At 54.5% G+C, this 23,643-nt stretch overlaps 1 protein-coding gene across 2 annotated transcripts in view; it reads right to left on the minus strand.

The window, feature by feature from the left end:
- Window positions 1–22,204, minus strand: part of KCNK5 (potassium two pore domain channel subfamily K member 5) — a 38,110-nt gene extending 15,906 nt beyond the window's left edge. Inside the window, exon 1 of one of the 2 annotated variants that reach the window (XM_046004686.1) lies at window positions 21,646–22,204. In XM_046004686.1, the coding sequence (XP_045860642.1) occupies window positions 21,646–21,831 (186 nt within the window). In that variant the 5' untranslated portion in view covers window positions 21,832–22,204. The remainder of the gene's footprint in view (window positions 1–21,645) is intronic. The other variant, XM_046004687.1, reaches the window with a different exon arrangement.
- Between the last annotated feature and the right edge of the window lie 1,439 nt (window positions 22,205–23,643).

Genomic DNA, 23,643 nt, shown 5'->3' on the forward strand with positions numbered 1-23,643 from the left:
AGCCACTGCACTAGACCCAAATCATCCTTTCAATTAGGAGGCCAGAGTCCAGCCCGGCCCCAGGGCAGCAGGCCTGGAAGCATGGCTGTCCTCCAGGCCACCACTGGCCTTCCCCTCGCACACCCTCCTGAACCATCTCTCAGCAGCCTTTGCGGAGGGCAGGGGCACTCTTAGATCTCACGCTCACGGAGGCAAGCCCGTGCCAGAGGTGAGCACATTTTCAGCAGAAATCTCTGGATTTCCGTCTTTCTCAGGCCCGGGAGCCCTGTCTGTACTCAGGAGGGACAATAAAAACAAGGCAGGTGACCCTGCCCCCATTGTTCTCTGCCTGGGACGGTAACCCTCCCCAGCAGCTGGGAGCCCCTCCCGTGAGAGCTGAGCCCAGGGACGGGCTGACCTGGGAGGGCAGCAGGTTTGGCTAAAGCAAACAGTGAAGGGCTGGTGGGGCTGAGCTCAGGATGGGACGTCAGCAAGCATTCTCAGGCACCTGGAGGGCTCGGCAGATGCGTAAGACTGGAAATGCCTGTGTGTACAGGCATAGGGGACCTCTCTGGTGTGGCTCTGGTCCCACAGCACGGCCACCTCGGAGTTGGCCATGGCAATAGGAAAGCATTTCCTCCCACCCACCCACCCAACCACACAAAGATTATTCTCCACAGCCATATTCTCAAAATCCACCTCCCGCTTCATCCTCCCAAGGACTCAGGGCATGTGGGATGTCCCGAGACACCTAATGACAAGAGGGACATCCTTTAGCCACCTCAGGTTCTCTACCCACGAGTTCACACCTACTGTCCCGTCTGGGGTGACTGTGGCCCCGCACCACTAACAGCTCCCTACCTGGGATGCCATGACCCGGGCCCTGGCATCATGACTTGGCTCCTCCCTTCCCTCAGAATCCAAATCCTGGGAGTGTCTCCCTCTAGCATGCGAGATGGGCAAAGCAGTCCCTTTCCTCTCCCACAGGGATGTAGGGACTAGGGAGTGAGAGGACTGTGCACCGTGCTCAGCTTCTGCTTTGTCCTTCCAAGCAAGCTAGCAGACCTCTCTGTTGAGCCCCACTCGATGGCTCTAACAAGGAAGCCAGGAAGGGCTCTGAGATGGCATCTCCCTCCTCCTCGCCCAAACCCACAATTATCCGGCACCTCTCCCACCTAGAATTCCTCTAGCCCTAATGCTATTTCAGGCCAAGACCCTGGAGGAAAGGGAGGCAAAATGGATACTCCTATTCCCATTTTGTAGCTGAGGAATCAATCAGAGAGGGCTAGTCACATGGGAGAAGTCACACAGCAAGGTGATGACAAAGCACTGAGTAGAATCCGCCAGAAGAATCCCGACTCTCAGTTGAGGGCCCTTTCCACCCAACAACCAGACCACCCACCACCCACCCCAGGACTGGGCTGAGAAATGCCACCCAAAGTGGAATGGGGAAGGGGATGATAGACAGGTAAGCACAGCTAACAGGTGGCAAAGAGCTACGAAAGGGTTGCGCAGATCAACTTTTGATATCATTTGGGATGAGTGTATGCTGACACGCTCTGTCCCAGCTCCCGGGATGCCTCTTGGATTTACCCTGACCTTTCAGCGGGGTGGAAGGTGCAAACACGGGAAGTCACCATCCATCCGAGGATTCTATAAACAGCCCTCGAGCAGGCCACAAAGGAGGTCACAGGAACTGCTGACTTGCCATCTCCCCATCCAGGGCTGATGACCTGAGGGAGATCTAGTTCATCATCAGCCTGGCGGGCCCCCACCCCGCCCCCCTGCCAGCTCGCTTCCCATCCTGCACAGCTCAGGGTCTGCATGCTGGCCGGGACACCATAAACTGTGGTAGCCGATCCACTTCAAAATCACAAAGATCATGTTCAGGACTCCACGAGCAGCACAGGGACAAAGCAGGAAAGGCCTGGGCTTTGAAGCAGGCATGTCTGGATTCAAATCCGCACTCTCCCATTCACCGTCAGTCAGGTCACCTGGGGGCATGTCCTCCACGTCTCTGAGCTTCAGTTTTCATATTTGTCAGGTGGGGGTACCAAGACTTCGTGGGGTTGGGGTGCGGGTTTTGTGAAACAATGCACAGCTGGGTCGGTGTGGCCGTTCAAGGGCTGCTCCTGAAAGAGGTACTAGGTAGAAAAGTGGATGCGAAAGAACAGGGGGATGGGGAGGCCACCTCCACTCTGGGGGAGGCCACCTGCTGGACAGGGCCTCCGGAGCTGCAGATATGAGAGGTGGGCTGTCAACAGCAATGCCCTCCTTCCCAGCTACTACCACCTGGAAGACCAGGGCTTGGCACAGTACTTATGGCTACAGACATTCTAGTAGATATGTTATCTGGCCCACTGTTTAATCTCCCCCCAAAAGACTGTAGGCTCGGAAGGCAGACATCATTCATCCCTTACCCCTAGAGCAGTACCTGGCACTAGTAAGCACTCAATATTAATGAGTAACTGAGTCTCTTGAGATGTAAATCTTTCACAACCAGCCCTTCCAGGGCACAAGGAGGGGTGCCAGTGTGTTCAGGGTGGGCTCTGGCTCCACAGGATAAGGTGGGCAGTTCTGGCAGGTGCAGCAGCCTGCGATGATGACTCTGTGTTTCTCTGCCCCACTGCCTTTCCCCTGCATCACCCCATCCCACCTGTCTTCAAGGGCAAGGCCCCCAGAGGTCCTAGCCCTGGGTGAGTCAGCCGACTTTGCAGACTTTGGAACCATCAGGATTTCAGAGGAAGAAGGCAGATGGGTGGGGAAGGGTGGGAGCCCAGGAGGCATGTCAGGGTGAGGGCCACAGGTCTTCCCATGCATGATCCCATTTTCCCAGACCTCAGCGGTGGGATGGGACGCTCTGTTCCACGAAGCTCTCTGGAGCCCTGGTGGCTGCCAGCCCTGTTCCTCTGGACACAGCTGGCTGCTGCCCTGGGCTCCGCTGCTGGGATCCTGAGGACAAGGTTCCCTACCTCTGGCACCCCCTGACTCTTGCCTTCATGGTACTAAACCCATCCTGATGACACCTGCCACATTCCTGCCTCCTGGTTTCACCAGCACCCTTGAAAGAAGGGCTGTGGCTGACAAGGCCCCCTCCTGTCTAGTCTCGCAGAGCCCACCGGCACACTCCTCAACACCCAGGGGCCTCGAGAACAGCCCCTCCACCTGCTCCTTCCTCCTTTACCTCTCGTTTCACCCAGGACTGGTAGCTCTGGGTAATAAGTAACCACCCACCCTTGAAGCCTGGGGTTCTGATGATAAGGAATTATTAAGCTTACCCATTTATTGTAATTTAAGATGACTAGATGGTTAAACTGTAAACCCCTTCACTAATTTAAAAAAAAAAACAAACAGCCCAGGGGGTCTTAGGGGGTGGGTGGCAGGAATTCTGCATGAGCATTGGGCAGCTTGAGCTTCTCTACTATGTAGGAACCCCCCTGCCTGTTTCTTACCCACCCCCTAGCACCCAATCCCGCCCCTACCGCCTCCCAGCATGATCCCAGCCCACTGCTCTCCACAAAGCCCCCTATGGGATCTTCCTGAGGGCCAACCACCTGTCACAAAATCCTTCCTTATTGTCGGACTCTAACCTAAATCCCTCCGGCTGCACTCCAAGCCCATTTCCTCTGGTTCAGTTTCCAGCTGGAGACGAACAGCTGGCTTCCATCCTCCCTGGAATAAATTGTACCAGAAACTACTGGCAAAGTGGCATAGGCATTTTGGGGTGGATGGTACACCTCCCCATTGCAGAGAGGTGGGGGGGGTGGATGGCAGTTTCTGCCTCCATGGCCCCCAGAGGCCAGATCAAACCCCACGAGAAGACGGAGTCCCAATCAGAGACAAGGGTCAAGACCACCATGCCCAGCTACCATGAGGATCCCTGGGCCAGATACATGGGGAGCAATGTCCTAAAAGACAGGCTGCCCACTCCCCAGATGGCCACAGATTTCACACACCCTGACTGCCAAGGCCCCCTGTTTAGAAATCACAGAGATGAGATACGAATAGGATCCCCAAACAGGCAAGGGAGCCAGATATAGGCAACCAGCACGCCCCACCCCACTTGCCCCGGGGGCCAATCCTACCCACGCAGGTTGTGAAGGCACAGGGCCAGACCAGGCACAGTGGCCTCAGCCTTCTCTGCCTGGCAGGGATGGATGGCCCTCTGGCCCACCTCCCATCCCCAGCCGACTGGGGCGTGGACGTGACCAGGAGAAGAAACAGAGTGCCGTTTTGTGCTGAAGGTATGGAAAAGTACAGCCCGGCGCTCCCAGCACACAGAGGCTGGGTGAGGTGAGGGCTGGTGTAGGGGCTGGAAAACCTCCCGTGCCCAGACCTGGGGCCCAGGACCAGTGAAAGGCCCGGTGACAGGAAACTCTCCAATGGCACAGCCGCAGAATCGTGCCTGTGGGACCGCCCCACTGCGAACCCCACGAGGCGGAACAGATCAGGACCACGGCTCACTTGGTCTCTCCTTCACGAGGGCTGGGATGTTAAGCAAAGGCCTTTCTCAAGTCTGCTTAACCCCTCCGCCCCCACCCCACCCCCCAGGCTCTGACAGCCCTCAGTCTTCTTAGTGGAGTGTAGTAAGGGTGAGTGCTCAGGCCTGCAGGGGGCCAGCTAGACCCTGGCCTAGAGGTCACGACCTCCACTTCTGTCCTTGTAAAATGGGACTACTACTGCCTGCCTGCCAGATCTCAGGGTTCTGGATCCAAAGGCTCAGCGGACGTGGACATGAGGAGATTGCACAGACAAAGCTAGAGACGCTCCTGACTTAGAAACTTCTAGTTTCTAAACGCCTATTATTGTTGGGGCTCAGGCTCCTGGAGCATTGTGTGTGGCCAGGAAAGGCTCAAAGACAGGAAGGTAAGTGGCACCAGATTCCCAAGTCACCCAGGGGTCCAGTGGGAGAGTGAAACCCGCTCCTCACGCGGCCGCAGAACTCAGTCTCCCACGAAACATTCTGCATGGGAGGCTTGTCCAGGGAGGTCCGTTTACCCTCAAGTCTGCTGGAGATGGCTGCTGGTCCTGGGCCACTGAGAGCCAAACAAGGGACCCAACAGTGGACTTGCAGGACATCGCCTGTCACCTCCTAGGAAGAGAGGTGAGACAAGATGGCAGGCCGGGAAGGGATTCCCTTCACCCTCAATCCCCGCAAGGGGCCGTGGGGTATCCCCCTCTTTGGAGGGGCAAGAGGGATGCAAGAGGGGCAAGAGCTATGCCTGACTGCTATGAAGGCTGCATCTGGCCAGGTACCAGCCCCAAGCCCCATGCAGAACCCACCCAACTTCATCTAACCCAAGGCAAGATGAGGACAGAAGAACGAACGACCTTGCACTGTGCAGTTCAAAGTCGGGTCTACTGGTTAAGTATTTGCTGAGCACCGGCCACATGCCCTGATGCTGTGAGCCAAACAAGCCAAGTGCAAGACACAGGCCCTGCCTAGGAGGACTCGCCGTCCTCGCCAAGAGTCAGGCAGGCAGATAGGAAGTTACTCGATGGTGGAAGACACCACAACAAAGCAGTGGACAAACGTTGAGGCCAGGACAAGCCCCGGGGTTCGAGTCATGCCCTTGCCAAAAGTCCCAGCACATGAGCACAAAGCTGGACAAGGAGCTCAAACACAGATGGGGAAACGGAGGCTCGCAAGACATAAATGACTAGAGCAGAGCCATCTCCCAGTGACTCGCTTCCCCCAGCTCTGGGAGCCGCCTGTCCCTCCTCCTCTGTCCCACCCTTGGGTCTTGCAACTTTCCTGGAGCGGGAACCCAGAAAGAAGCTGGAAAACCCATACCAGGTCCATCAGTCACCCCTTCTTCCATTCTTTCCAGATTTGTGATGGAAAACACGTTCACGGTTCTCATCCCAGGGGCAAGATGTGCCAACAGATTCACCCAAGCGGTGAACCTGAACCTTAAGTACAGGCTTCCCTCCCAAGGACTGGAGAAGAAAGTTGATGCTTCACTGGAGATGGGCAGGCTGAGGGAAGGGGGTGGGGTAGGCGGTCAGAAGGAATTGAGACCCTGAAGCCACAACTGGAGACCCATGAAAAACGACTAGTTTGGGGCACCTGGATGGCTTAGTCGGTTAAGCGTCTGCCTTCTGCTCAGTCTGTGATCCCAGGGTCCTGGGATCAAGTCCTGCATCCGGCTCTCCGCTCAGGGGGAATTCCGACTACTTCTCCCTCTACCCCTCCCCCTACTTGTGCGTTCTCGATCTTTTTAAATCAATAAATAAAATCTTAAACAAAACAAAACAAAAAAAAACCACGACTGACTTCCCAGTCTGGTCCCACCTCCACCAAACCAAGCCTGACGGATGACACCAGGAATGACCCTCCCACCAAGTACCCACTGATCTGAGTCTGATGCGGCTCAAAGGGCAAGGCAGTTCAGGGCTCTCTGTAATCTTGCACTTCCTGGGGTGGAAGGTGGCGGTGCTCACCTCAGAAGGGCTTGCAGGTTTCCGGTGGATGGCACAGGGAAACCACATCCGGCAGGTTCCTGGCACATCACGCCCCGCACTGCTCCGAGGCAGCCAGGCCAGGCCGGCTGTCCCCTCTCCCACCCCAGAGCAGGAATGCAATTTGACTAGACCCCGAGAGAAGCCACTGTGCCATTAGAAACCTCCACAGATTCCTATCAACACACCAATCCTGTCCAAGAGAACTCTCTGTGCTGATGGAATGTTCTACATCTGAGCAGTCCCATGTGGCTACCAAGCCTTTGAAATGTGGCCAGAGTGACTGAGGAACTGAATTTTAATTTAAAATTAAAAAGCCATGATATTTAGTGATGGCATGTTAAAATAAAAATTAGCTGCATGTGGGTGATTACTCTACTGATACAGAATCAAACACAAGACATCCTACCCAAATCCTCTCCTAGGCGGGGCATGCCTTTCCCTGGACCCTCAGGTTCCCCCCAGACCTCGGGCTGTCATCTGCAGCTCGCTCCTGACTCTGAATTACGTGCACACTGACCCAAATCTTGCTGGCCTGTGCTTTTGTTCATTGGAAAGGCAGGGCAAGGTCTCCTTGTGGCCCTGTGGGGCTTGCCGGAGCTGGATGCAATGGAACATGGGGCCATGGGCCTCCGGAAGACACAGTCCCTTGCAGGGGATGCGGACCTCAGCACTGGGCTCAGCCGTTGGGGCTCCCTAGGTTCTGCCAGGCACCTCTCAGGGAGCCCCACTTGGAGACTACCAACTCACAGGCGTCCAGTCTCCAAGAGCTTGGTGTGCAGGCTGAAGGCCCAGCTGGCATCCCGGGTCTCTGAGACCCTTCCCCTCCAAGTGTTCAAGAGCACTGCTGCTTGGGAAGCCACTACTCCGGCAGCTAAATTTAAAAATAATGACAGGACACTGTTAGCAATCCCAGGACGGACACCAGGTTTCAGAGTGTGTTCTGTTTAAGACCCGGTTTGGCTCTGTGCTTGGTGTTCCTCACACGTTTAAAAATAGCGAGCCTAGAAGTGACTAATGATATAAATTCAGTTTCTTTGTTTTAAAGGCAATTCAACAGCATTTCAGAAAACTGGGAGTCAGAAAAAGAAAAAGGCAGCAATCATCCTGCCTCCAGCTCAGCACTGACTGCCTTCTGTTTCTGCACCGAGTTTCTGTGACTCAGGGCGAACAGAACCAAACGTGAACTTGGGCGCCCTGGCCGCCCTTACCCCCAGGCTGGTTTTTGCCAAACTTGAAGTCTGGGTTCCAGCTCAGGCCCACTTTGGGAACACCAGCGGAAGGACTGGGAGACCACCCACGCCCTCAGGACCTGGGAGCCAGTCTGTCTGAGGGGGTCCCATCCGCAGGCCACACAGTCCCAGCCTGGCCAGAAGGAAGGACCACACTGTGTGTGCAGAGTGGCAGGGGAGAGGTGTGGAGGGCTGTGTGCACACACACAAGACCAGGTCAGTGAAGGGGAGAGTTTTCTAAGACCTGTACACGGTGACCCCAACAACGAGCAGGGGGAGCCAGAGGGTCTGACCATATGCAGCTCTCAGCCCTGGAAGATTCCGACAAGACAGGGCATGCCGCAACGGACATCTGTGACCTCGGAGGCCTCAGCTGGCTGGGTGCAGAGAGGAACCTTCTAGAGCAGGACCCGACAGTGTCCCCCACAACTCTGACGTCGCCCTGCCCCAGAACTGTGGAGCCTGCCCCAGGTCGAGACGTGGCTCCATGCCCACAGAGATAACACTGCTGGGCAACCAGCTGAGCTGTCCCAAGAGGGCACGTGCACAGGAAGATGGCAGGGCTGTGGGTGCCCACGGCACCTACTGGGGGGATGCAGCATCTGGCCAGGCAAGACCCCCACTGGGAGGGCAAGGGACAAGTGTCCAGACTGGAGGTAGGCCTAACTGGAAGGCAAAGGAGGGCTGCGAGTATCCTGCCTCTGGGCTTTGGGGGCTGGAGAAGACAAGCTAAAGGACACAGAAACACAGCCTCCTGTTTCACAGTGTTTTTTTTACTAATGACCCCTCACGGGGTGCTAACGTTTGTGATGCAATGGGGCACAGGGTGAGGGCCTTGCGGAGCGGGGGAGGAGTGCAGACAAGGCAGAACCCCCCCCTCCCAGGCAACATGCTCTGATGCCCCAGGGTGCGGAGGTGGTGCCCTGAGAAGGATGGGGAGCCTGCCCTGACAGCCACAGCCTACAGTGACTTTCTCCCCTGGGGTCCCTGAAACCCTTGCCACATGCCCCATCACTACTTAATAATCCTTGCTATAAGGCCCCACCCCAACCTCAAAAAGCAGGGATGATGTCCAAGTCTTCCCATGATTTCCATAACCCTTACTTAAACCAGCACTGGGCATACAGCAGGTGCTCGGGAGGTATCTAACTGGCCTTAGTGACCAGGTCCTGGGTTCAGAGAGGGGCAGTGACTTGGTCTAGTTGCGCAGTAAGTCGGCTGAGCAAGCCCCAGGACCTGCCAGTTCCCAGCTCATGGGGCCGCTCCTAAGTAGATCTCTGGGCTGCGGCTAGCGTCTGGGGGATGGGAGAGACAGGGTGTTGAAAAGCTGATAATCAGGACACCCTCCCTTTTCCTGCTCCCCAGGGGGGTGCTGACGAGACACTACTGCATCAGCCTGCCCCACTTAGCCCACTCAGCACTTATCCCTCAGTGAGAGGCGGCCCTTCCACCCACTGCTCCAGGGGGCCGGGATGCTGAGAAGGGAAGGGCATCCTTCCAAAGCTAACAGTTTCAGCATGCATTCCACCATCCGGGAGGCAGGAGCTTTATTTGAACAGCAGAGACCGGCCAGGCCTGGGGCTGCTGTTCTTTCTCCTCCGGAGGGTCTGAACAGGTGCCATTCTGCACCCGGGATGTGGGAGGATCAGGGAACTTGCACTAGACACCACAGACACCCAGGCCCAAATAAACATTCAAGGCCATACCCTGGGGTCCACCTTGGGGTCCTCAGCGTACTGCAGGATCACTGATCCCCGTCATCAGCCACACAGGCAGGTGGCACTTCTACTCCAGGAGGATGGCAAGACTAAAACTATTCCCTCCCAAGGTGGGGACCGGAGTCCTGCTGGGGCTTTGCCCTGGGGAAGCCAAATGTGGGCACAGGTCATAAGTACAGGTTTAGCTGCTGAGGAGGGAGCAGGTAATATGGGGACTCAGATGGAAACCCCACCACTGACAAGCAGTTACATGCCCCCCTCCGGCTCCTTGATGCTTTTCTGAAGGTTCGGTTGCTGGGTCCCCTGACCCACAAATTCTAAGTGAAGGGTCAGTGCCTGTTGGCTCTGTAAGGATGCTGGAGGAAAGGGGCTGAGAGCAGGAAAGGAGTTGACAGCCCTGACCCTGAACCCTGGCCTCTACTTACAGGACCCAAGATTTCCTGCTTTAAACCTTTTCACGCTGAAAATGGCAAATAAACCTATATATGGTCAATGTGGTCGGGAGAACAGTGGCGTCAGAACCCACAAGGCTGCAGGACACAGTGCTCAGCAAAAGCCAGCAAGCAGGCCTGGAGTGCTCTGGGGGTGCTAGGAGCCAATGGGTCCCAAGGACAAAGTGCAGCCCCAAGGAGTGGCTGGTAGCCTAGCAAAATGGGTAGGACTGGCGCCAATTTAGGACCCCACAGTCTAAATAAGGGCGCCTCTGCAGGGCTCTGGCTCTGGACACAGAAGGCCTAGGTTCAGGCCACTAACCAGCTGTGTGACCTTGGTTATGTCATTTAATCTCTTTGCTTCAGATGCCTTATCTGCGAAACGAGGTTCCCCACAGCACTTATCTTGTCATTGCTTGGGGGGGGGGGGGGTGTGATGCGAGTGGCGATGGCCCTCGCCCAGCCTGTGTCTCCCCTTCCATCACCAAGTGCCAGCCACCGTTACTTCTGGTTACGGTTACACCGTGACCATGGTCCTGCTCCTGCAGCCACCCTTCCCTGCAGTGACTTACGTTACTAGCGGATACAGACCTCCAGTTCTTCCTAAGAATTGAAAACTTACAATGCATCTACGTCTTAAAATGCCTCTCCTTCCTCATGAGATGGCCTTCTATCTACATGGAGGCCAGCTGGGATCAAAGGGACGGGTCCAGAAAGAGGCCAAGACCACGCCGGTAGTAGAGTCCAAATGTCAGAGGCCACAGCAAGGATGTTGGCTTGGTCTGACTGAGAAGCCAATGACGGTTTTCTGGGTTGGGGGTCACGATCTGAGTCTGTAAAGACCCCTGACGGCCGTGACACTGGCCAGGACAGCTATTAGGAGGTGTGGTGGTCACCTTTCAATCTACCTCTTGGGGACCCTGCTTCCAAGATGACTTCCCTAATTGCCCCACTAAGCTCTAATTACTGCTTCACTGTCCTTCCCTGCCCCTGGTGAGCACAGTAACCTGGGGAAAGTTACATAACCTCCTAAGGACTGGGCCTTGGCTCCAGGGCTGTACCAGGAGGCCGGTTAGGTAACCACTAAGCTTCCTTCAGCCTCACAATTTATGATTCACTGCCAGGAGAGGTGCCCAGAGCCTGACCCTCCTCCCTCATCAGCCACTCTGCCAGCCTCCAAGCGGGGTGCTCTGGGCTCTGGAGAAACCAGCTAACAACAGCTCCTTCGGTGTAAACACTTGGGATGCAGGGTCCTGTGATAGGGCAACTCCCTGGGAGGCCTCAGATCCTTTCTGCTCCAGGCTCTGGACAGCCCTAAAAAACCATCTTCCTTTTGGAGCTTACAGTTGCTTCCATCTCAACTCCTGCCTCTCCTCCCTGAAAAACTCACTAGTTAGGGTGGGAAAGCTGCCACTTGAGGTGCCAGGAAGGTGTGTGCTGGGCAGGGTAGGAAATCAGGCAGGCCTGGTTAGTGTACGTAGAGTCAGTGCTCGGCACCCCAAAACACCACCATGGTTTTGGTTTAAAGGCCATTTAAAAGGGGATTTGAGACAGGGTGACAAATGGCTTGGTGGAAAAACACTCTGGACCTGGGAAAGCAGAGCCGTTTACCTGAACTTAGTTCTACCATCTGTCCCCATCCAGCTCCTCACCAGGCCTCAGTTTTCCTACTTAGCAAATGGGATGGTGTTTCACTGCCACACCTCTGTCAGGCCCAGAGAGGTCAGGGAAGGCACTCTGGATGAATGGGTCTGCACAGACCCATGGCAAGGCCCAGGGTGGGAATCTGGGAAGGGCAGGAAGCCTGTGTATCTGCAAGCTTCTTGGGGTCCTCCAGGTGCTTCAGGCAATGATGTGCAACACTCCTGCTCTGTTCCCTGGGGCCGACACCCTCAGTCCACTGTGCAAGGCTTCCCGTGACTGGGGCCCTGGGGGAGAAAAAACCCAAGGCGGGCTCCAGCCGGGCCAGAGTGATCAGGTCAGGACATGCCCCTCTCCTGGGAGAACAGCCCGACCTTTGCTCCTGTTCCTCAGCAGGCTCTGAAGGCCTTGACTTGTCTCCATGAGGGAGGGGCAGGGGTGTTGCTCGCCGCCCCCAGCAGGTCCACTTGCCCTCTTGGGTTTCTGCAGTCCATGGTCTGAACGCATTCCCCAAAAGGCAGGGATGGGGCTCATTCTCTTTGCAGCAGGTTTCAAACAGGTTTGGGCACATAGTATGTGCTTAGTAAATATCTGCTGAAGAAAGGACTGGATGGCTATTTGCTCTGCCTCAAGTTCCTTGAAAGCAGCATCCACAGTGAGCCTGGCCGGCTGGCCCCAAGTGGGGGGGGGGGGGCTTGGTGGGGGGAGCAGGGGCTGGACAGATTGGCTTTGTTAATCCCAGGAGAAACAAGTTTAGCAGAAGTTTATGAAATATGGGATGGGGAGAGGAAGCAGGGAAGGGAGTGCCCAGAGATAAAGACCCAGAGAGGGAGAGCTGTTTCCAGTTCCTCGAAGAGGGAAGAGACAGCAATAAACTGAATTTAAAGGCTAACTTGGAGCTGACAGCAGGGCCACAGCAAGTGACCTCCACACACGTTTTCTCCTATGATCTCCTGTGATCTCCACCCACCCAGACAGGTAACACTGTTCCCACTTTCCAATGGAACAGTGTGCTCAGTGTCGCACAGCTTGCAAAGGGGCTGTGACTTGAAAAGCCCGTCCTTAACCACTAGGAAACGTGGCCCCGGCTCGTGAAGCTTGAAGGGGAAAGTGGGAGCACATTTGATAATGGCATTCCCCTCCCCTCCTCCTTTCCACAGTTCCCAGCCTATGAGGCCACAAGCCATAGTCTGGGCCTGGCTCAATGCACCTAGACAAGAGCCTTGATCTTCAAGAGGCCCAGCCCCTCCTGACTGGACATGGAAGGCCCACAGGCTCTCAGCATCCCCCTTGGAGCCAGGCACACCACTGGGCACCTGGGGCCCAACAGACATTGTGGGCACAGCAGTGGGCAATTAAACCCACAGGCTTCTTGGCACGTGTCTGTAGACCTGGGCCGAGGGTGGGGAGACATGTCCCTGCCCAAGCAGGGCTCCTACGGTCTAGCTGGGCCTAATTTATTAATAGGCACTGTGAGCCTTCTTGAGTGCATGGATGAATTTACTTGAGGGAAATGGAGTCCAGAGCTCGGCACAAACCAGCACCACAGGCAGAACTGGAAGCAGGGTAGAATCCACTATTCCCTACACAGTGGTTCAGGTCAGCGTCTGTCAGCCCCAGCAGCAAGCACAGACAAAGGGAGGGACTTTGAATATGGTACTGGCCTGACCATCAAGCACCCTGCTGGGCTTTCCCCCTGGGGGGAAGGGAGAGAAGCTTCTCCCTCCCAGGAAGAGCCTGGCTAAGCAGCTGCAGCCAGATTACACTGGGCCATGGGAGGTGACAACAGCCACAGTACACAACCCTGCCTAAATATTTCAGCAGGAAACCCAAATATTTAGATGGAGGAGAGGAAAAATAGAAAAATAGAATGCACATTTCAAAGGCAATCAAAGGGACCTGTCTACCAAGGGCCCTCTGAAAGGGGAAGTGGGTGGGGGTGACTGCCCCCTACGAGGGTGTAATTCTGACCCGGAATCCTTTGGGATTACCACCCAGGGAGGACATATGTGAGGCCATCTGCACCTGGAATCCTCCAGAATAGGAAAAGTTTGATGGGGACCTGGGATGAGCCAGAGCCGCTTCTGTAAAGGAAGAGGGGGCCAACCTTCCATATGTTTAGATGTGGACCATTAATTCTTTTGAGGGGAGGGCTGTGGGTGATCTTGAAAGAAATAGGAAATGGTGGGGGACTCCACTAGGAGGAATCTGGTGGGCTTTATGATCTGTATCTCCATCTCCGTATCTGGAGCTCAGTCCGCGGTGGGGCCTGAAACAACCATCAGAAACAGCCCCCCCCCCCCAAGAGAGACAGGGCACAGGATCAGCAGCTAACAGGCAGCAAGTCACCAGCTCCATGTGCCAGGCACTCTGCCTAGCATGTCTCCATGGACTCTGCGGACATGAGGGAGATACTGGACTACCGTCCCATTTTGCAGATGAGGAGACTGACCTGCTCATGGTCACGCAGCTTGGTAAACATCCGGATAGCTAAGGCACTAAAGACAGCGTGCAAGCCTGACCCTTTCCTGCCTCCAAGCCTTTGCTCCTTGTTTTTTTCTACTTTTCCACCCTACACAGAACAGAAAGGTCCACAGTGTGGACTCCAGGTTCAAATCCTCATTCTTCTACTTCCTAGCCATACAGCCTCTAGGCTGAACCTGTGTGGTCCATTCTGTGGCTCTTACCAGGACGAAGTGCTGGTAAGAGCCCTTCCAGCAGAGGGCTGTGCATGGATTCATGAGGTGAGGCACTGAACAATTCCCACAGCCTGTGGCTAAGCAAGTGCTCGGCTCACACCACCCCTACCCCAACCTCTGTACTCCAACCTTTGGGCTGCTTCTCCACTCCTGGCTCTGAAGTCAACAGGGCAGGGTGAATCTCAGCCTCTAGCTAGCCATGTAGACCCACGCAAATCCCCTGGCCTCCATTTCCCTAGAAAATAGGCAGTAACATTTACCCCACTGGATTCTTAAGGAGACACAGTCAGAGAACCAGCCCAAGGACGGCATGCAGTAAGAATTTGGCAGGATGCTCCCAGGTGCGGCTAGCTACACGGCTCATCTTTCCAGCGTGCCTTATACTCCTGCTTCTTTAAATTCCAGAGTGGAGGTTCATCTCTCAATGACTGACACTCAGAACCTCCAGGTACACTTACCAATATCAACACGGTGATAGGTCCTTTTACTTTTCTTCCTCTAGACTGGGGGCTCCCTGAGGGCAGGGGTTACGTGTGGGTCAGACCCAGATCCCCTGCTGGCCAAGGGGTCCTACAGGCCTCAGGAAACAGGAACCGAATCCTCTGAGGCCCTGTGACCCTCGTCCATCTCTCTGGCCTCTACCATCTGCAACCCATCACTCAGCACCAGGACCGCATTTCCCTTCATTCCACCACTGTGACCGCTTCTCTCCCCAGTGAGGCTGAGCTCCCAAGGGCTAAGGCCCCTGCCTGGTTTCTGAGGCTTCAGCACACACTAAAATGCTGGCCAGCAGGGAGGCCCTCCTGTAAGCCCACCCTTTCTTTTGCCCACATCTCTGAAATTTAGGGACCAGATGAACCCCTCACCAAAAACCCAGAGGTCCCAGGCAGCTGTACAGAGCTGGACTACACCAAACCCACTTTTGCATAAAGGGACAACTAAGGCATAATCTGGTCAAATGTGGCGGGGGGGGGGGGGGGGGGGGGGGGGGGGGGGGGGGGCTGTGGCAGGGACCCAGACCTGATTGTCCAAGGGGCTCATGGTAAGAGGAGAAGGTGCCCTAACTGAAACTTGGGTTGGGGGAGGGGGTTGCTGTGGGTTCTGTGGGCTTTGGTGGAAAAACCCACACTCTATCTATCACATCAGAAGGAGGAGGGAGGAAGCACCCTTATCAGAACACCCATGGGGTGAAGGGATCAGCCCACAGAAATGCTGTTAATTTCGAGTCAAATACTCCACTTCTTTTAAGTTGCAAAGCCGGTGAAGGAAGAGGGAACTTTCTGAAATGCTGTTCACTCCCTTAGCTGAAAATTACAAAAATTTGGTCAGTTCAAATTCCTTGGCTAAACGCAAAGGGCTTCATCATCTGACCCTCACCCTCCAGCCCTGTGGCTGCTGCCCAGGACCATCCGGCAGTTTTCCTCCTCCCTGAGGGCTGTGGGCAAGAAAGATCCATACCCACCCACCCACCCACCCCCAACCTTATTTGTTCAGCAACTTAAAAATCTCACTGATCCATACCCAGAAGAGGGACTCTGGGGCATACGGTTCCACTTCTAATTTCCTGAGGAACCTCAACACTGTTTTCCACAATGGTTGCACCATTTTTCTCAAAGAGACAAATACTCTATGATTCCACTTGAAAGGTATTTAAAGTAGTCAGACTCACAGGAACAGAGCATAAATTGCTCATTACCAGGGACTGGGGGAGAGGGGAAAAGGGAGCTGTTTAATGGAGGTAGAATCTGTTTTGCAAGATGAAAAAGTTCTGGAGATCTGTCTCACCACAGCGTGAATATACCTAACATGAAGGAAACGTACTCTTAAAAGTGCTTTAAGATGGGGAAAAAATGGGTATGATGGTAAACTCTGTTATGTGTTTTTTACCGTAATTAAAAAAAAAAAAAAAATTGGTTAACATTTCTTCTGCTTCAGGAAGGTCCTCCTGATCCTGTATGCCAGACTTGTGTGGGCAGCCCCCTCCCAGAGCAGGGGTGTCTAGGAATAGCAGCAGGGGCAGTGGAGCTAACATTTAATGAGTACTGACTATGTGCCCAGCACTGGTCGAGGCAAGCAATGAGGGTGCTATTGTGGCCTGCCTTCAGAGGCCAGTCCATAACCATGACACACAGCAGGGATGGGACTCTTTCAGCAAAAGCAAGGGCCCAGCCGTTGGTGGGGTGAGTGGCACATGGAGGGCAGCGTGTCAACCCATCCCTGGGGAAGGTGGACAGGTCAGGCCTCCTCTGCCCTAATCAGAGAGCCCCAGAAAACTCTCATTGAAATCTCCAAGGACCCTCACCTTGACTTGCTCCACTCTCCAACAGGCAAACCTATTTCACTTGGTTTCTTCTAGTACCCAGCACGCTTGGCCTCTCTGTATCACCCAGTTCTGGCCACGTAGTTCTTCAGCACCGGTCGGATCTAGCAATCCAATTTGTAGAAAGGCTCTCTTGGGCATTCTATCTCAGGAGTACGGCTCCTCTGTTCCCCAAAGCCTTATGCTTCCCCGCTCCCCACCCCCACCCCCACCACACATACAGTTCAGAGGCTGAGCCCAATCTGACAGCAAACAGCCAAGTTCAAGATGAAAGCCCTTGGCCTGAGGTCAGAGCCAGCCAAGCACAGCATCCAAAACTGGAGGATTGTTTCTTTTAAACACCAAACTATAAATAGGGCAAAATCCCAGGAAAATACTTAGACGCAACAGTCCTCACCTCCCTTGCACCCCCTCCTATAGGACTCCCCCCACCTCCACTAGAATCTTTCAACACTTGCTAATTCCCCCTCCCCAGAAGTCTCTAATACCATGCTATCTGTAATCATCCTAAGGGTTCTAGTAAAACTCTCCAAACGATGCAATAAAAATTCACTTTAACTGTTGAAACTCTAGAGCAGTTAACAGAGGCAGGTTTATCGATTTAAGAATTCTTGTTTTTTTAGCGGCCCTCAACTTTGAGAGGAACATCAACAGACCAGCCGTGAGGAGGGGACCTCCTTCTTCCAATTCCTCTCAAAACCCCGACTTCTCTACTTTCCACTTTTCCAGTGCTAGACAGGGAGGACCCAAGTTCACACTACTGATGTGGAGGCCTCCGTGATCTTGGATAATCAAAAGATCTATTGTGTTCCCTTCACTTACAAAGGCAGTTAAGCACACCAGTGTGCTTTACCACTTCCAACAAGGCTTGAAACAAAAGAGGTTTTCATGTTAACCCTCAATTCTCAAAAAAATTCAATTAAGGTGCCCCATTCTCAGCATTTTGGGCAGATGCAATTTTAGCACAAAATCCCTGGTTGTATTTTCAAATTTGGGGAGGAGGGCTGGTGTTAGTGACTTGAGGTCAGACCTTTAAAATTGGAATCAGCTTGACTGGTATAGATGGGAACAGGTATGTAGAGTAGGGAGGTCCTAGGAAATAAAAGGAAAGGGGTCTGGCACACATGGAAAACTTCCAAATAGGATAATGCAGTATGAAGCTGGCAAGGAGGCCAGCAGGATCTAAAAGGCTTCTGGGAACTAGTCAGATACATGAGAAGTCTAGCCAAACCCAGAGGTAGGGATGGGGCAACCCAGTGGAAGGCAGGGCCTGGAGCCACCCCTACTGTACCCCTAGGAGACATGGGGGGAATCTGGAGAGCCACAGCAGGAACACCCACTCTCTCCTCCCTTCTTCTTCCTCTCAAACCCTCCTAATTTCAAGACCCTACTTGAGGTCACTGCCTCCAGAGAGCCCTCCCTGACCCCTCAGGCTGGTCCTGGGGGCCCTCACCAGCCACCCCATCCTGGGGAGTTTACTCATCCTTCTTCCCAGAAGCCAGTTTCAGCCTGGCGGGTGTCTTAATCCATCTTTGCACTCCCAGAGCCTTGCCTAGTGCCTGGCACACAGTGGGCCCTTAGTAGACGCTTGCTGACTAATTCTCATGTACTTCGGAATACAGCTCAGTGTGAAACCCAACTCTGTGCCATATAATCCTGGGCAAGTTATATATCACTGTTCCCCTCTATAAAAGGGGGTGGTCACCAAGATTAAATTAAAATAAGAACATCTATAAAGTACTTATTGGAAGCTCTGGTGCACAGTGAGTTCTCAGATCCTTCCTGTTTATGATCACCACACACCGGAGGTGAAGGCTGTGGAGAAGGTTCACTGCTCCCCTGCACCCCAACCCTTTGCTTTCCTGTGCTGCCAAGGGAGGGGCGGACTGAGGCTTACCGCAGTCACAGAGGAGGTGCTGGCTTGGCCAGGCCCCACACAGGAGGCCTGTGTGCCAATGCCTGTTCTAGCGGAAAGAGAAAATAGAATTCCCCAGCCGGCCAGAGTCCACCTGAACCAATCCCCAGAGCTCACTCACAGACTAACCAGTCAACAGCTTCACATGCCCAAGGAGGGCAAAGGTACACAAGGAATGGGCTCTGGAGTGCTCCTGCGGTGTCACCAAGGCCATTCCAACCTCCCCGAGCTTCGGTTTCCTTATCTTAATATGTAAGATTGCTGTAAGGAGCAACTAAGGCAGGTAAAATGCCTGGTCACTGTGTGCCCAATAAATCCTAACAACAGCGGGAGGCGTGTGGGCTCTCCCAAGTCACTCCTGCACACATCTTGCCTAACGCTTCTGCTTGACCTGATCCTCACTGGACCCTCATTCTGCAGGTGGGGAAGAGGCAAAGTTAAATGGCTTAATGGGTAAATGGCCAAGCCAGATGGCAAAACCAGCCAGTGCCCTCTCTCATAAAATGCACATGCCACCCACAATGCCCAGTGCATGAGGCATTCAGTCAATGCTAACTGCCCTTCTGGAAACCGCTGCAACTTAGGAAGAGGCTGGCGGAAGAAGGCTTGGGAGCAAGGTTCCAAGGTGGTTCTAAAGGCAGGAAGGAGGGCGACCACGTGGTCTGAGGCTAGTGGGGGTGGGGAGGTTTGAGGTTTGAAAGTTGGCCTCCACCTCAGTTCAACCACTGCTTGTACAGGGAGGAAGCACATGAAACTTGGGGTCTATTTCCAAAGATCTAACGAAAGGTGAGGGGTGTGTTGGGTTAACTCCCTTTGTATGCTTTTGAAAGCACAGGCGGTTTCCAGGGTAAGAAAAACCCCAGCCCAGACTGCACCCCCCCTCCCTTCTAACAACCCCTCCCAAGAGCCCACCCCAACCCCAGGAATTCCTAGCCTGGGACTTCTTTAGGATTACAAAGGGGATTCAGAACCTGACAAAACACAGAACCTCAGGTGGGCCAGATGGGAAAGAAGTTTTCAAAGACTGAGTCTTCCTTTTTTTTCCTTAAGCCAATTTCCTAGGGCTGAAGGCAATGCTTCAAGTCAGAACAGAAAGCAGAGCCAGGCAGATTTCTGCAGACTAAAAAGTGACGCTAGCAAAATGCTTCCCCTGGTCAGTTTTCATTTCTTGGGTTTTTCCTATGATGGGAGGGGACTCGCCCAGTTGGAGAAGGTTTGAGAGGTTTTTGGCCAGGGATGAGGAACAGGGCTGTCCATAATCGTCTCTGAATCAGACTGGTCTGATGCTCAAACCTAAAAATTACCTGCGCAATTCTGCGGGGCCATCGTTGCGGGTTTAAGAGGACCTCCAAACAAGAAGCATTTTGTTTGCTCGAACACCTTAGGAAAGCTGTTTAACTTCCAAAGCTGCTACCAGCAGCTGCACCCGGCTGCCTTACCCGGACCGCCCCCCCCCTTCCCCTCTCCTTGGGTTTTGAAGTTTATTTTCCCACATTCAGCCTTGAATTCTTTCCTTCCTTCCCCTGCTGTGGCGAAGAGGGAAACACTTCGAGGGCAGCTTGATTCTTCATCACCCGCGCCTGCCCTCTTCCCCCTCTAAACAAAGCCCTGGAAGAAACTAAACAACAAGTCTTTCTCCCGGGGAATTGTTTCCTCAAGGGAAATTATAAAGTGACCCCTCCCCAACGCGCACACACAGGGCACTCATTGGAAGGCGCTCCTGCTATGGGGGGAGAAACCACACAATTATCCTCTGAGACCATGCTCCCCACCAAACCTCACCTCTCCTGGGCCCCCACTCTGGGGATGGCTACAGGTCCAGAGACTCTCCCCACTAAAATCCAACACCAAACCTGCCCAACCTCCCCTCTTGCTGGCCTCTGGGAGGTCAAGTCTTTACTTGCCCAACTGCTGGTAAGTACTTATACGCTCATGCGTGTGAATGTCCATTGATTTCAGGACAAAAAGGAAGTGGCCAAGGCAAGACCTGCTCATGTGCTCCACAGCTTTCAACTTCCCAGCAGGCCAGGGCAGGGAAGACAGATGAAGACAGGTTCGTTCTCATTTCACATACGGGGAGATTTGAGACTGGGTCAAATGAGAGACAACTAGACAACCATAAAATGTTGGGGGCCTGCTACATTTTAAGTGTTTGTTCCATCAAACCTTCTTTCTGGCATCTTTCGCCCCAAGAGAAATGTAACACCTTGGACAATCTCCCTCTAGTCCACCCCACAATCTAGAACCTTCACCAGCTCTTATATCCAGGTTCTGGTCCTTCCACTGGAGGGAGGCCATTAATGCAGGCCAAGAGGATGGGTGGTTAAGGCCAAGGACCTCTGAGAAACTGGAGCAAAGGGCCCCGGTCCCCAAACAGACTCAAGGTCCCAAACAGCATGGTCACCTCCAGTTTATCCCAGGGAGGTCAAAGCCATCCACAGAACACAAGGAGATGATAAGAGGCTTTCAATCCCAACACGGAGGAGAAACTAACCCCCAACACCTCCCATTCTGCTCAACCTCTCCTTCCCCCTAAAAAGGATGCCCAGCATTTTGTTCCTTTGTTCAACCTGCTACTTTCACAAACTTTAACTCCAAGCCCGGGGGAGGAGGGGGACTGTCTCCGAGAGATAAGCCCTGCCGGAAGCGTGAGCGCGTCCCCAGCATTCTAGCCATCGTCCCACACCCCCCACCCAGGGTGCTCCGGCAGGACTGAGCCCCCTACCCACTTCCCGAGGCGGGAGGCTGTGCTCAGGCTGGGGCTGGCGCGGACCCTCCACCGACTCCCGCGGGGCTCACATTCGCGAAGAAAAACCGCGCGGGCGCGGCACCGGCCTGGAGCTGGGAGGTGGAGATGCGAAGGAGTGGCACCCGGCTCGCCTCCCGAACTCCGGGAGCGTCTCCAACTGAAGATAAACGCCTTTATCCGCCCTCCAGCCCCCTTCCAAGCAGGGAGGTACGCGCACACTCACACCGAGCCGCCACGGAGCCTGGTTCACTCGGGGGTGAACCTCAACTTCTCTCGGGACAAACCGGGTTCCCAAAGAATCTCGGCGCATGGGTCACTCCGGTGTCTACCGATGAACGACAGATCCCAGCAGCCAGACCCATGCGAGACATCCTTTCCTGCCACCCCTAGGACTACCCCACAGGGACTGTGGGTTATCCAAAGCTGTGAAGGGCTGCCCTTCCGCACTCCTGACTCTCTGGCCGGCTTCAAGTGTGTAGGGGCACGGACGGCGGCTCACCTGCAAGATCTTGTCCAGGCCCTCCTGGCCCAGACACGGGAACTCCTTGAGCAGATGCAGTTTCTGTGTATAGTAGTTTTTCTTGGCCTCTTTCCAGTGCGGCTCCTCGAGCACCTCGAAGATCGCTGCCCCGATGGCCAGGTAGAAGATGATGGCCGAGGTGAGCAATGGGCCCCGGTCCACCATGGCTCCCGAGCGGCTGCCTCTTGGAGAAAGCCTCCCCTAGCCGCAGCGGCTCCCGGTCCACGCGCCCTCCAGCCTCTGCAAACAGCTGTTTGAATTTGGAGCTCCGCATGCGCAGTGCCCTATTCCTCCACCCCCCGGCGCCGCTCCCGGGACAAAGTTGCTCCGTCAAATTGGCCCACCGAGCGCGGGTAACTGTACGAAGCTTTCCTTCCGCAGGCGGGGTAGCGGGGGGGGGGGGGGGAGGCGGGTGGACACCAAGGTGGGGGCAAGGGGGCGCCCTGCCTCGCGGGGCTAAAAGGAGCAGGGAGGGGGTGGAATCAAGGCCAGACTCTGGGGAGACACGTGGGCCGTCCTCCGCGAGCCACAGCAATGTGCGCCGTGTCCGCCTCCGCGCGCCTCTTTAACCAGCGCCCCGCGCCTGATTCCCGTGGGGGAGGGGCCGCGGAGGCCCCGCCTCCTCGCCTGCACCGCCCCCACCCCGCGCAGGCCCCGCCCTGCGCAGGCCCCCAACGAGGTGCGCGCTGCGCAATTCCGTGCTCCGTGCGCTCCCGGTGCGGCCGCCAGGGGAAGCTGCGCGCACCGCGGTGCCACAGGGGTTGGGGTCTCCGGGGCTCGCGTTGGTTTTTTGTGCTGGTGGTATTAACTAAGAGGAGTTTGTATCTAATGACTAGGGTCGGGAAGTTAGTACTATTCTTATTTTCATTGTAATTCCATTTCCATCCTCTGACGTTTCTGCCAAGAAAGTTTGATTCTCTCAGTCTCTTTCTCTTACACTATGCTGTAAGCCGGGTTGGCGGCGGCGGGGCTGGGCGGTAAGACTAGAAAGGGACTGGAGAGGCTGTAGAGAATCAGCATAGCAGGAGCTAATCCAGCCACAAAGGCGAGACTCCCCCCTCTTGGCCCATTCTCACTTGCTTTGGTGAGACACACCACCACCACCACCCCCCCCCCCCACTGAGAAGGCGCTGTTGAGGCTTCACTGTTGTAGGTGCCTCCCAGCCACGCACACTGTAACTCTCCAGGAAATACTTAACTTCTCCATACTCCCACGCCTATTCTGCAACCCTCATCGACACCCACATATGCACACTTATCCCCACTGTTGGGAGATATTTTCTTCCTAAATTCCTTCTGAGAGACGATATAACTCTAATGCACCCTATAACGGTAAAGTGACTGCTGGGGGAGGGAATCTGGATTGTTTAAGGACATGTCCCCAGACTGTTACGTAGGAGACACTCAATAAGCATTTGTGCGATGAAGGAGTGAATGAATTTGTCAAGAACAGACGCTGAGGACATCTCTCACTCACCTAGGGACTAAAAACCCCAGGGAGTACCACATCCTTTCCATGCATCACGATCCGGTCCTCTAATTATACCAACCTTGCAGTGAGGAAACTGAACTTGTGTTGAGTTAGTATATTCAAAATTTCCAACCAACAACAGCCAGAAATTGGAGTGGCACATTCCAGTACTTGGTACCAAGAGGATGGCCTTGACCCTCTGGTGGCCTCTGTGCGGGCAAGTGTGGCAGTGAGCCAAACTGGTGCGCTGCCTTTAGCCAAGGCCATTTTTCCCCCATGGGGAAGGTGAGGGACTTTGCTCAGGTGTCGAGAGTTAGGATGTTTTTACTGGGGCGGGGGGGGGGGTGGTAATCTGTGACGTATCTGTGGGAGGTATCTGTAATGTGTCCAAATTGGGCAGGAGCAGAAGGTCTAGGGAAACAGGTGTGAAGGATTGATCTGAGTTAGTGGATGTTTCTGTCCCTCCTTCATGGCATCATGTGTCTGTCTCCAGGAGGCAGGCAGGA

This window comes from Meles meles, chromosome 5 (genome assembly GCF_922984935.1).
Source record: "Meles meles chromosome 5, mMelMel3.1 paternal haplotype, whole genome shotgun sequence".
Classification (NCBI taxonomy): Eukaryota; Metazoa; Chordata; class Mammalia; order Carnivora; family Mustelidae; genus Meles; species Meles meles.